The sequence below is a fragment of the Solanum verrucosum genome, unplaced genomic scaffold, assembly GCF_900185275.1.
Source record: "Solanum verrucosum unplaced genomic scaffold, falcon-dt-bn FXZP01000128.1, whole genome shotgun sequence".
In the NCBI taxonomy this organism is placed as follows: domain Eukaryota; kingdom Viridiplantae; phylum Streptophyta; class Magnoliopsida; order Solanales; family Solanaceae; genus Solanum; species Solanum verrucosum.
The window spans coordinates 139,384-153,127 of record NW_026020327.1 but is presented as its reverse complement, the minus strand read 5'-3'; the positions used below and the strand labels follow the sequence as shown (position 1 = coordinate 153,127).

The 13,744-nt window shown below is 39.4% G+C and overlaps 1 protein-coding gene across 1 annotated transcript in view; it reads left to right on the top strand.

Moving 5' to 3' along the window:
* The window catches only part of LOC125835641 (uncharacterized), a 43,565-nt gene that overhangs the window by 20,080 nt on the left and 9,741 nt on the right, over positions 1 to 13,744 (top strand). The window contains exons 2-4 of the mRNA XM_049514752.1: positions 361 to 441; positions 1,691 to 1,841; positions 1,938 to 2,121. Coding sequence (XP_049370709.1) covers positions 361 to 441; positions 1,691 to 1,841; positions 1,938 to 2,121 — 416 coding nt within the window. The remainder of the gene's footprint in view (positions 1 to 360; positions 442 to 1,690; positions 1,842 to 1,937; positions 2,122 to 13,744) is intronic.

The following is a 13,744-nucleotide window of genomic DNA, read 5'->3' as shown; positions in this document are numbered from 1 at the left end:
ATTTGCAAGTTCAATACAATTACTATTTCTAACCGCATGAATCGCAGACAAATTACCTAGTTTATTCAATAACTCAAAATCAATAAGTCAATAAATTAATTTTACACTTGACTTATCAATTACGGTTCGATTTTAAACACTGCTACAAATATACAGTTGCCTTTACCCAAAATATACCCAAAATATAAAAAGCCAAAGTAGCGTCCATTTTCCTGACCGAAGTGGAAACTGGAGAGAGCAAAAAACGCATAAAGAAGTTGTACCTTTGTTGAGTTGCAGGTGTACTATAATCATCACTTCCATTGAAAGCAATAAGAGAAGAGTTTTTGAGAGCAGCAATGGTGTGGTAACCTAGAGTTAAACCATGAGGAGCGACAGAGAGGAAGATCGAAATGCTACTGTTGATTCAAGATTCAATCAAACTCTCAGAAATGTTCAAGGGTAATCATTATTCTTATTCAGATCTATATAATTCTCTAAAACCCATCACTTAGATTTCCCATTTTCGGCACTTTTATATGTACCATTTTGAGGTAATTCAACTCAATTGGACTTGGGGAGGGTATGATCAGTGACTGAGTATGTCAATTTTGTGATCTCAATGCTGAATTTGTGATTGGAGATGTGTTTAATATTGTATCCCTCTTTTAATGACGTTTTGGTAGTTTATGGAAGTTAAAGTTGAGAAATTTTAGGTTCTAAAGCTTGTTATATTTCCTCTATGAGTACTATGTTTGTTCAGTTTGATGAATTTTTGTGTTACTACTAGGACAAATATCAACAGGAAGTGAAGAGCTCAATACATTTTTTTTGTAAGGTGATATGCTAGAAAAACATAAAAGTTAGATTCCCAAGCCTATCCTATTTCGTCGTCTTTTGGAGTGTTTCAAATTTTCGACACTTTAAGCAAACTTAGGTTTTATTTGATCAAACTGGAGTTGGGTGAGGAGATGTTTTTTTTTGCAGCTGAGGCGTCCTTACATACTGGTAGACTTGAACCTTTGATCACTAGTAGTCTGTGTTGTTTTTTTGATTTGTCTGTTGGTCTTTACCTTGGGAAATGCATTGATTATTTTTTTTTTCATTTTTTGTGGATTGTAAAGGTTAAAGTTTGGATTTAGGTTGTCAAACTTCCTAGCTCCCTAGTAGCTCTTGTTACTTTTACTTATTTGTTGTGGCAGTGATGTGTGAAATATGGACTTGGGGTTTCTTGAAGTTAATAGTCTCAATGTACAGTAATACATTGCAAGAGTCAATCTCTCTATTTTTTGTTTCTCTTTAGTTTTTTAATAGTTGGATTTAGACATTAGAATTGTTGGGCTGTTTCATCCTTGAATATAAAAGAAATGCTAAGGACAAAAGCCAAACATAGCCTGAATATGAACTACAGTACACATGTTTGTTGATTGTTGTCCTTTTATTGGACAGTGCCAGTATAGTGACTTCTTTGGTTAGCATGTGCCGACTTTTACTCTTAACTAGAAGCACCATGCGAAATATTATCCTTATTGATTAAAGAAAAAACCATCTGGAATAACAATGTTTTGTATTTAACAGTCAGGGATGTTGGTTATCAAAAATATTTTTTAACAGTCAAGGATGTTGATTACTTGGTCTTATTCTTTTCCATTCAGAACACCTTTTTTTTTCTATAACTTTTGATAATCACAAAAACTATGATGTGGTGCAGGTTGTTAAAGGGACGCAGTTTCCCTGGCAAAGTACTGATTACACGGAGGTCAGACCCACTGGATAACTCAACTATAAGATCTCCAGATAATCATGGAAGTCTAAGAGATAGTGAGACGGGACCAAGCCAACAGGCAGATGGATCTTTTGAGGTACGAGCAGTGCTGATATCCAGTGTATGTGGTTATGTGATATATCTATTGCTTAAATTCATCAGCATAAATTAAGCTCTTTTCCTTGACTATTAGGATGAACTGCAAAGTAGAAGCAATCTGAATGCTAGCTCATCTGCTAGCCAGACGAAATCATCAACGTCAAATTCAGAACACACATCCATCGAAGTACAGAAGCCATCAATTGGCTCTAGAGCTACTGATTCGGCTAGGCTAATGAAGTTCACAAAAGAATTGTCTGCGACAACTGTCATTCTAGGTACCAAGATATATATTTTTGGATAAGTAAGGATGAGGTGATATTTACATGGTTATATATAAACACATATGATTCTTTTCTTTGCATAATTTAGCATATAGTGCTTAGAGCTTATTATTTGGGATCGTATGGGTGCCATGATCGTAAAAGGATGACTTAATGAGTATCCTTTACATGCATTTACTCCTGAACTTTTCACTATTTAATTTTTTTGAGAAATTGGGAGAAGAGTTTCCTTTCTCACCAAGAAAGGCAGTCTGTTTAAGGTGATAAACCGTCCTGATCCCCCCTTCTTCTTCTTCTTCTTCTTCTTCGTTTCATTTGTTTTCAAGTATGCTCCGAGTCTGACAGACCTTGACATAGGTTCACAATTTATAAATATGGTTGCAAATGCATTGAAGATACTTGATTATAAACTTTCCTGATCCACCAAACATCTGTAATACCATCCATTGCCTACAGCTTACCTAAGATGGAAAAACTCAAAGCAAGTGATATAGACTCTCTGGCAACAGATTAGCTTATGGCTTAATACAAATGCGATAACTAATTTGAAGGAACATTTATGCAGTGTAGATGCAGGGAACTCGAATAGTGCCACTCATACTGTTTCTAGACCTAAATGAAAAGTGAGAACACGAGAAAGCTAAAAATGCGCTCAGAGGATTTTTGGAGAAGCATCTTGATGATGCTGTGTGAGAGTTGAAATTCTAGTTCGACCTACAATAGTTTTTGAGAGGATAATTTCCATATATCCTCATGATCTTTCTGCAATTGGGTTTAAAGTTCAACGTAGGGGATGTACCGCTTAAATCAGTATGCTTCCTATGTACCTGAAAATGAATAGATGCAGGAAAATGTACCTGTTCACTGCACCTCGTTGGAATGGGGGAGTGGATTTTGGGTGATGCAATTTGAATATGAAGAGGATTGAAAGCTTGAGCTGCTCAGAACTTCATTACCAGTTGAATCTTAGGAGTAAGTAAAAATCCAGGAGAAAATCCATCATGCATTTTAACAACAATAACAAGACGTTGAAAGTTAAAAAATAATATAAATAAACTGAGCCTACTTGATAAAGTTGTTTCACTTGACCTTACGATTTCAATAAGAACATTTTGATGGGGCACTTTCTAAGAGACTTACCCACTAGGAAAGGTAGGAACAACAGGAAACTAGTATGAAACTTACCAAAAGTAATTTATGGTCTATCAAAAATTACAACAATGACTTATGAGCATAAAGTACCTGTTACCGCAATGTTTTGATGAAGTGTTCACTAATGTTGATATCCTTGAAATTAAATATTTTCTTTCCTTGAGAAAGTAACATTTGTGTATATTTAATCAAAACAATATCAAAGTTGTGTTGAGACCATATTTATAAGGGAAAAATGAAAGAATATGCTCCAGAAACCTAACGAAAATCTGGATATCTATGATTGAAGCAATGTTTTCTACGTGGTTCTGTTTACACCAAAAGCTAAAAAGCCTGATTTTTTGTACTGTATTGCATTTGTCTTCAAAACATCTGGAATCCCTTTCTTTCCAAATTGTCCGCCATTTGCAAGCTGGGACAATCATCCATATATCTCTGTTTAAAGTTCCATCTCCTGTGATACAACCCAAGGAGAATCACATCCCAAAAGCTAGCTAGCTATTGAGGTGGAAGAGCTCATGACTATAAACCCCACGTCAGTACATTGCTATATTGATATGGGACTCAAGTCCCATATCTTGCAATGGACCATAACAAACCACGATACTCCGCATCCATTGTCCTCTATGGCTCCACACTGGGTAGCTTTCACTCTACCACAAGTAGGTAACTCTTGTCCATGTACTCATTTTTTGAGTCAGATACCCATGTGCTTGTGTGCGCTAGGCATTGCTAGCCCCGGGTGAACACTACAATACCACCATCCTCATTAAAGGCACGGTGGGCATAAAGGGTGGTGCTTGGCTCTAATACGATTGATACAACCTAGGAAATCACACCCCAAAAGCTAATTATTGAGGTGGAAAAGCCCAGGTTATATAAACCCCACATCAATACATCGCTATATCGATGTGGGGCTTAAGTCTTGTACCTTGCAATGAACCATAACAATCCATCACACTCCGCATATATTGTCCTCAATGGTTCCACACTGGGTAGCTTCCACTCTACCACAAGTAGGTAGCTCTTTTCCATGTAGCAATTTTTGAGTCAGGTGCATGTGGCTTGCTGTGCAGCTAGACATTGCTAAGGGACTTGAGTCCCTCATCGGTATAGCAATATACTGATATGGAGCTTATATAGTTTTGGGCTCTTCCACCTCAATAACTAGCTTTTGAGGTGTGATTCTCCCTAGGTTGTATCAATGGTATCAAAGCCACCCACCACCCTCCGTGGCCACTGTGCCATGGATGGTGATGTCGGTATTGCAGTGTTCGCCCGTAGCTAGAAATGTTTAGCGTACAGCCAAACACAGGCTACTTAGCTAGCCTGACTTGAAAATGGTTACCTGGAAAAGAGCTTCCTACTTGTGGTAGAACAAAATCTACCCAGTGTGGAGCCATCGTCATGCAGAGCTTGGTGGTTGGTTATGGTCCATTGCAAGGTATGCAACTTCAGTCCTACATCAGTATAGCAATGTGCTGATGTTGGGTTTATATAGCCTTGGGTTCTTCCACCTAATTACAGATGCAGCGTGTGATTATTTGTTATGGTTCATTGCAAGGTATGAGACTTGAGTCGACATCAGTATACTAATGTATTGATGTTGGGTTTATATAGCCTTGGGTTCTTTTTTTTTTTTTTTTAATAACCGAGAAATCCGTCTGTGACCCGCCCTTTGGACCAATCACAGCCTTCTAAACTCGGTGGATAGCCTTGGGTTCTTCCACCTGAATATCTAATTTTTGGGGTGTGATTCTCCCCGGGAGGTATCACCGTACCTCTTCCAAGCTAAACAAGACTTCAATAATCTTCCGTGGCATTGTCCAAGCAATGCCTCTTAGACTAATGAAAATCTTCCATAGCATGTTGTTATCCTTCAATTTAGGAATAGATGACGAACTGGATTACCTTCTTCACCACACAAATAACACCATGAATATATATAAATTGCTCTCTTACTAAGGTCATCATGAGTTGGTGGTGAAGAAAACATGTCTCACTCATGGTCATTAAAAAAAACGTCTGACCCATGAAGTATTGCAGAGGAGGAGAGTCCCGATAACATCTACATGTGCTCTTTGTCAGGAGGCAGCAAAACTAACAAATATTTGTTCTTATACTGTAAGGTAACATCACAAATTTGGGCATTTTTTGTTGGCTAGGGAGTAATCGACAATACCAGAGCATATTGCAAACTTATTGAACTGTTGAATCGGAAGGGGTGGAAGCAAGAGTCAAAAAAAGTGGTGAAAACAGTACCAGCCTGCATCTGGTGGGGACATATGGAAGGAGAGAAATAAAAGGATTTTTAAAGGCAAATCTAACTACACCCAAAAGATCAAATGGAATTGTATTACTTCATTATGTTTATGGTTTAAAGAACAGTGTATAAAAGAGGAAAACTGGACAGTGGACTTCTTAGGAGTTTTAGAATTAATTTCTCCTTGTAGCTCATTTCTTGGATGTGGCCAACATATCCTTAATGCTGTGAAATACAAGTTACCAGTTTCAGGAAAAAAAAACCTAAGGTTGTCATGAGTCAAAACCACTTCTTTGGATAACATCCAGGTGAAACACATGTAACCTTAATAGGTACCTTCACTTTCCAAATGTGCTTCCTTAGCCAATTGATCATCGGTTGGCTGTCCTGGTTCAACAACTTGTATGTCAAGCTTACCCTGAAAAGTCCTATATTATCTTCTTTCCACCATAGTCTGTCAGCACTCTCCTGTGTCCCTTTGAACTCTTAAATTTTTTTTGTAAAATTCTACTAATGTATCCATTTCCCAATCATTTAGATTCCTTCTTAACTGAAATTCCAACCCTGAGGAGACCATGCTTCATCTACCGGTTTCTCTTGTTGCAAGTCCAAAGCATAAATGCCTACAAAGTGTTCATTAAGGCTAGAATTACCTAACCATTTATCCTCCCAAAATGATGTCATCCACCCATTAAACAACACCCTGATAGTAGTGTGATCCTCAGAGTGTTCGTATAGATCTCCATATACTCACTCCATAAGGAGAAAGAACTTCCTTTGAGATCCACCTATTATCTTCACCATATTTAGCTCTGATTATACCTCCCCCGTAAGCCTAGTAAGCCTGGGTTCCTAAGGGTATCTCCAAAGCCATTTCATTGTGAGTGCCTTACTCTGCAACTTTAAATTCCTAGTGCCTAAACTACCCTGCCTCTCTCCACGCAGCACATTGCTCCACTAGACTAGAAGAAACCCCTTTTTCTCCTTATTGCTGCCATAAGAAATCTCTCCTAAGCTTGTCACTCCTCTGAATAACCCCAGTTGTAATGGGGAAAAAGAACATCATGTAATTTGGCAGTGCACATCAAGTACTGAGTTTATAAGGCGGATCCTGCCCTTAGAGATAAGTACTAAGTGTTGCACCTAGTCAATTTCTTTCACACTTCTCAATCACAGAATTCCAGATCTTCTTGGGCTTTGATTTGGCTGCCAAGGGCATTCCTAAATACGTAGTTGGCAGGAGACCTACTTCTCCTCCCAATACCCAAGTCAACAATTCAATAGTAGGCACTACTAAGGGTGGCAGAATAAATTTATGGTTATTCTTTTGACCCAACCCATTTTAAATGGTTTGGTTATCCAGTCTCTTTTTTTTGAGATAAGGGTAACTGTGTATTCACAAAAGTCTCATCATCAGAAAATGATGAGCATAGGTCACTTACAATCTCATCAGAGCATATCAAAACCTATCCCATGAGAGATTACAAATTGCCTATGAAATCAACAAAGAGTTCTATATCCCCCTCATATCCTGTTTACACCAAAAATACAAAAGGCTAAGGCTATTCATTCTTATCTTCTTAATATTGTTACTCTTATCCTCAAAACATCTAGCATTCCTTTCTTTCCATAAGGTCCACCAAATGCAGGTTGGGATTAGCTTCCACCAGTCTTCAGTAGAGTGTCTAGTGTCTTCTTCCGATCTCCTTCCAGCTGTCTAGTAGACCTTTAGTGGTCTGTGGAGTTACCCAACACACACCAAGGATGCAAAAAAACATGTTCCATAAGTTGGTAGCTACCTTGCAATGGAGGAACAAATGTCCATTGACTTCAGCCTCTTGATCACACATAAAGCATCTTGAACAAATCTGTCTTCCTTTTTTCTGAAGCACTTCATGTGTTAAGCAAGCCCTTCTACACACCAACCAAGCAAAACATGGGACCTTTAGGGGTATTTTAATCTTCCAAGTTAGCTTCCAAGGCCAAATTCTATTTTGTCTTTGACCAGCATTGCTAACTTCACTGTGAACACTCCTTTCCTTTGTAATCTCCATATAGGCTTATCAGGCTCATTGGAGGTACCTGGGAAGGTATTTAGGATCTGAAATAGAGTAATGATCCTCTCTATCTCCCAGTCATTAAGGGTTCTTCTAAACAAAAAATTCCATCCCTAAGGGCTCCACATCTGAGAGATTGTGTCCTTGTTTTGCTGGCTGAGTATAAACAGATCTGGGAATAATGTTGCTAGGCATTTTTCCTCAATCCATAGATCATTCCAGAAATCAATTTTTCTGCCATTTCCCACCTTAAGTGAGATGTTGTCTTTGAACTATGGGGTCTTCCAAACACTACACCTAAATGTTCCAAAACCTCCTCAGTAGACCAATGACTTTGTAGTCCATATTTGTCAACGATGACTCTCTTCCATAATGACAGCTCTTCAGTGCAAAATCTCCACAACCATTTCTGTAGAAGACAGGAATTCTGAAGACCTAGCTCTTTTATATCCAGTCTTCCATGTTTCCTGCTAAGTGTTACAATGTCCCACTTTAAAGTAAGTCCCCCATGTTCCTGCTAAGGTAATGCAGTCTCTTAAAAGTGGATCAAATATGGATCAACCCATATTATCCATCATAAAATATGGATAAATCATGGGTATCCACCAATTGCACTTCCCTTAAGTATGTAAGTATGTAGGAACCTCTAAAACGTACACTTATTAAGGGTGTTTTTAGTATGAGAAACGTGACAAATCCAATAAACCTTGTAAGGAAACATGGAAATATTTTCCTTCATACCAAACACACCTAAAAGGAGAAAAAGAATAAGAAAACAACCTTGTAATATGGAAATACTTATTTCTTTACATAATAAGGCTACAGATAATATGGATTATCCATTGGATTTCTACCCATTTTTATCCCTATCAAATATGAGTCGGTCAAATATTTTATCCATTTTCACCTGACTCATTATCAACCATCCCATATCCGACTCGACCCGCTCGTTTGCCGCCCCTAGGCACTACATTAATAGGATACAAATGGCTCTTCTTCTGGTTTATGTGCAGCCCTGAATTACCTTCAAACAGAACCAAAATGGTTTGGTTCTTAGCACTGACTGGTAAGGTTGAGAAATATAACTTAGAGAAAGGTAATAAATTAGTTGTACACCAAGATTTAGTGACCACAATTAAATGGGTGTATACCTCTGGGACTTCAAACAAAAACTTCATTGATTTGCATCAAGATTTTGAGCGGGTCACTGTATGCTTACTTGAAATTCTTACTATACCTAAAGAACAACTTTGATCTTCAGCTAAGGATAAGCCTTTGTAGGATTGGATTTGTCGTAGTGGCTTATACCTACACCCCTCCTGCCACTTTAAACTATCATTAGCTTATTCTTTGGCCCGTTGACCACAAAGGTGATGCTTTTTTTGGATTTCTTTCCCTAGTCTCTGTTAGAATAGAAATAAGTATTTCCTACTTAGAATAGAAATAAGAATAGGAATAGGAATAGGAATAAGAATAGGAATCCTAGTTGGAAAAGGATTCCAATGTAGTGTCTATAAATAGGGTCTCAATGTAACTATTTAGATACACAATTCAATAATATTTTTCGTATATATTTCTCACATGGTGTCAGAGCATTGGTGAGAACAAACAAGTCACCGTATGTCTATGTCAATTTCCGGTGACTGTTGGGTCTGATTTTGTTATACTTTTTTCTTTCTGTGGGTGTTGTGCGAAAACCAACACCACCACGAGGCTCGGAAAGCCCCCGCGACCAAACCCCAGCCAAAACCACCGGAAAACACCACCCCACGCGCTCTCACGCGCCTATCGGAGGTGGCAGTTTCCGGCGAGATCTGTCTCACGCGCCGGCGCGTGAGGGCTTTTCTGATCATATTTTTTTGAGATTTTTTTGACAGTTGGGGTCGTCCAGCCAATCCGACCAGGCCCATACTGTTTTTGACCAGATCCGATCGCCGGAATTAGAGTTCCAGCTATTTCCAGGCAGTTTCCGGCGACTTTTCTTCGAGATTTGAATTTTCCGAGACAAATTTAGCATAATGTCTTTTGGGTGTGATGTTTTTGGTTCCAAAAATATGGGGATTGGAAGTTCTAGCCCTATAATCACTTCAGAACTTTTATTGGGAAGTTCAAACTATTTATCTTGGGCTTCCTCGGTTGAGTTGTGGTGCAAGGGTCAAGGTGTCCAAGATCACTTAACGAACAAGGCTTATGAGGTAGATGTAAAGGCAAAGACTAGTGAGGAAGATGCAAAAGCCAAAGCACAATGGGAGAAAGTAGATGCTCAATTATGTAGTCTCCTATGGCGTTCTATTGATTTCAAGTTGATGCCCTTGTTTCGCCCATTCCAGACGTGTTATACAGTTTGGGAAAAGGCTCGTGCTTTATACACTAATGACATATCTCGATTCTATGATGTGATATCTCGATTGACCAACTTAAAGAAACAAGAATCCGATATGTCTACTTACTTAGGACAGGTACAGGCAGTCATGGAGGAATTTGACACATTAATGCCAGTTACTACGAATGTGGAAAAACAACAAGAACACAGACAAACATTGTTTCTAGTTCTTACTCTTGCTGGACTTCCTCCTGATCATGATTCTGTACGTGATCAGATTTTAGCTAGCCCTACAGTTCCTACAATCGATGAATTATTCTCTCGTCTCCTTCGTCTTGCGGCACCTCCCAGTCACAAGGTAGTTTCATCACCCACTGTTGACTCATCTATTCTTGCATCTCAAACCTTTGAAAAGCGTACATATCAATCTATGGAGAATCGGCGAGGAGGAGGGCGTTTTGGGAAACCTCGATCCAAGTGTAGTCATTGTCATAAGCCTGGACACACTCGTGATATATGTTATATTTTGCATGGTCCACCACCCAGTTATGATCCTATTGTTCTAAAGGAATATAATGAGTTCCTTCGAAATCGCGCAAGTAAACAGACATCTCCACCAGTAGCATATGGTGCTCAACCTAATCAACCATCCAATAATGCTCATATTGCTCAGACAGAATATGATGAGTTCCTTCAGTATCGTGCAAATAAGCAAACGTCTCCACAAGTAGTTTCGGTTGCACAACCTGATGTCTCTGTTGCGGGTAATTCTTTTGCTTGTGTGTCGCAATCTAGTACTCTTGGAACATGGGTCATGGACTCTGGGGCTTCTGATCATATCTCTGGTAATAAATCACTTTTATCCGATATTGTTTATTCACAATCTCTTCCAGCTATTACTTTAGCCAATGGGATCCAAACCAAACCAAAAGGGGTTGGAAAAGCCAAACCCCTATCTTCTGTCACCCTAGACTCTGTTCTTTATGTCCCTGGTTCTCCTTTTAATCTAGCATCTGTTAGTCGTTTGACGAAAGCCCTACATTGTAGCATAACTTTTTTCGATGATTTTTTTCTCATGCAGGACCGCAGTACGGGACAGATGATTGGAACAGGACATGAATCACAAGGCCTTTACTATCTTACCTCTTCAAATTCCTTAGCAGCATGCTCCGTTACAGATTCCCCAGATTTAATTCACAAACGTTTGGGACATCCGAGTCTATCCAAACTGCAAAAGATGGTGCCTAGTTTGTCTAGTTTATCCACATTAGATTGTGAGTCGTGTCAACTTGGGAAACACACTCGTGCTACGTTTTCTCGTAGTACTGAGGGTCGTTCAGAGTCTATTTTTTCATTAGTTCATTCTGATATTTGGGGTCCTAGTAGAGTCAGTTCCACCTTAGGATTTCGTTATTTTGTTAGTTTCATTGATGATTATTCAAAATGTACTTGGGTTTTCTTAATGAAAGATCGTTCTGAGTTATTTTCTATTTTCAAAAGTTTCTTTGCTGAAATACAAAATCAGTTTGGTGTTTCTATTCGTACTTTTCGTAGTGATAATGCCTTAGAATACTTATCCTCCCAATTTCGGGAGTTTATGACTCACCAAGGCATTATTCACCAGACTACTTGTCCATACACCCCTCAACAAAATGGTGTAGCTGAAAGAAAAAATCGGCATCTTATTGAGACCGCTCGTACTCTTCTCCTTGAATCCAATGTTCCATTGCGTTTTTGGGGAGATGCAGTTCTTACGTCTTGTTATTTGATAAATAGAATGCCCTCTTCTTCTATTCAGAATCAGGTTCCCCATTCCATACTGTTTCCTCAGTCACATCTCTATCCTATCCCTCCTCGTGTCTTTGGGAGCACATGCTTCGTTCATAACTTAGCCCCAGGAAAAGATAAATTAGCTCCTCGTGCCCTCAAATGTGTCTTTCTTGGTTACTCTCGAGTCCAAAAAGGGTATCGTTGTTATTCACATGATCTTCATCGATACCTTATGTCTGCTGATGTTACATTTTTTGAGTCTCAGCCTTACTATACATCTTCTGATCATCCTGATGTCTCTATGGTCTTACCCATACCTCAGGTTTTACCTGTGCCAACCTTTGTGGAATCTACGGTTACTTCTACATCTCCAGTTGTAGTGCCACCACTACTAACTTATCATCGCCGTCCACGTCCAACCCTAGTCCCAGATGATTCATGTCATGCGCCAGACCCTGCTCCTACTGCGGACTTGCCTCTTCCTAGCCAACCGCTTGCACTTCAAAAAGGTATACGATCCACTCGAAATACTAACCCACATTATACCTTCTTAAGTTATCATCGTCTATCATCACCCCATTATGCATTTGTGTCGTCTTTGTCCTCTATTTCCATTCCTAAGACTACAGGTGAAGCACTTTCTCATTCTGGATGGAGGCAGGCTATGGTTGATGAGATGTCTGCTTTACATAAGAGTGGTACTTGGGAGCTTGTCTCCCTTCCTGCAGGTAAATCTACTGTTGGTTGTCGTTGGGTTTATGCAGTCAAAATTGGTCCAGACGGTCAGGTTGATCGACTTAAGGCTCGCCTTGTTGCCAAAGGGTATACTCAGATATTTGGGCTAGATTATAGTGACACTTTCGCTCCTGTGGCTAAAATTGCATCTGTTCGTCTTTTTCTATCTATGGCTGCCGTTCGTCATTGGCCTCTTCATCAGTTGGACATTAAGAATGCTTTTCTGCATGGTGATCTTGAGGAAGAAGTCTATATGGAGCAACCACCTGGTTTTGTTGCTCAGGGGGAGTCTAGTAGCCTTGTATGTCGATTGCGCAGGTCACTCTATGGTCTAAAACAGTCTCCTCGAGCTTGGTTCGGGAAGTTCAGCACAGTAATTCAGGAGTTTGGCATGACTCGTAGTGGAGCTGATCACTCTGTGTTTTATCGGCATTCTGCACCAAGTCGATGTATCTATTTGGTTGTTTACGTTGATGATATTGTTATCACCGGTAATGATCAAGATGGTATCACCGATTTGAAGCAACATCTCTTTAAGCACTTCCAAACTAAAGACCTTGGCAGATTGAAGTATTTTCTAGGTATTGAGGTTGCTCAGTCTAGATCAGGTATTGTTATTTCTCAGCGCAAGTATGCCTTAGACATTCTTGAGGAGACAGGGATGATGGGATGTAGACCTGTTGACACTCCTATGGATCCGAATGTTAAACTTCTTCCAGGACAGGGGGAGCCACTTAGTAATCCTGAAAGGTATAGACGACTTGTTGGAAAGTTGAATTATCTCACAGTGACTAGACCTGACATCTCTTTTCCTGTGAGTGTTGTAAGTCAGTTTATGACTTCCCCTTGTGATAGTCATTGGGAAGCAGTTGTTCGTATTCTGCGATATATAAAGTCAGCTCCCGGTAAAGGACTACTCTTTGAGGATCAAGGCCATGAGCATATCATTGGATATACAGACGCTGATTGGGCAGGATCACCCTCTGACAGACGTTCGACATCCGGATATTGTGTTTTAGTAGGAGGTAATTTGGTGTCGTGGAAGAGCAAGAAACAGAATGTGGTTGCTCGATCTAGTGCAGAATCAGAATATCGAGCAATGGCGACAACAACTTGTGAGCTAGTTTGGATCAAACAGTTGCTGGGAGAACTAAAATTTGGCAAAGTTGATAAGATGGAACTTGTGTGTGATAATCAAGCGGCTCTTCATATCGCATCAAATCCAGTGTTTCATGAAAGGACTAAGCACATTGAGATTGACTGTCACTTTGTCAGAGAAAAGATACTCTCGGGAGATATTGTTACGAAATTTGTGAA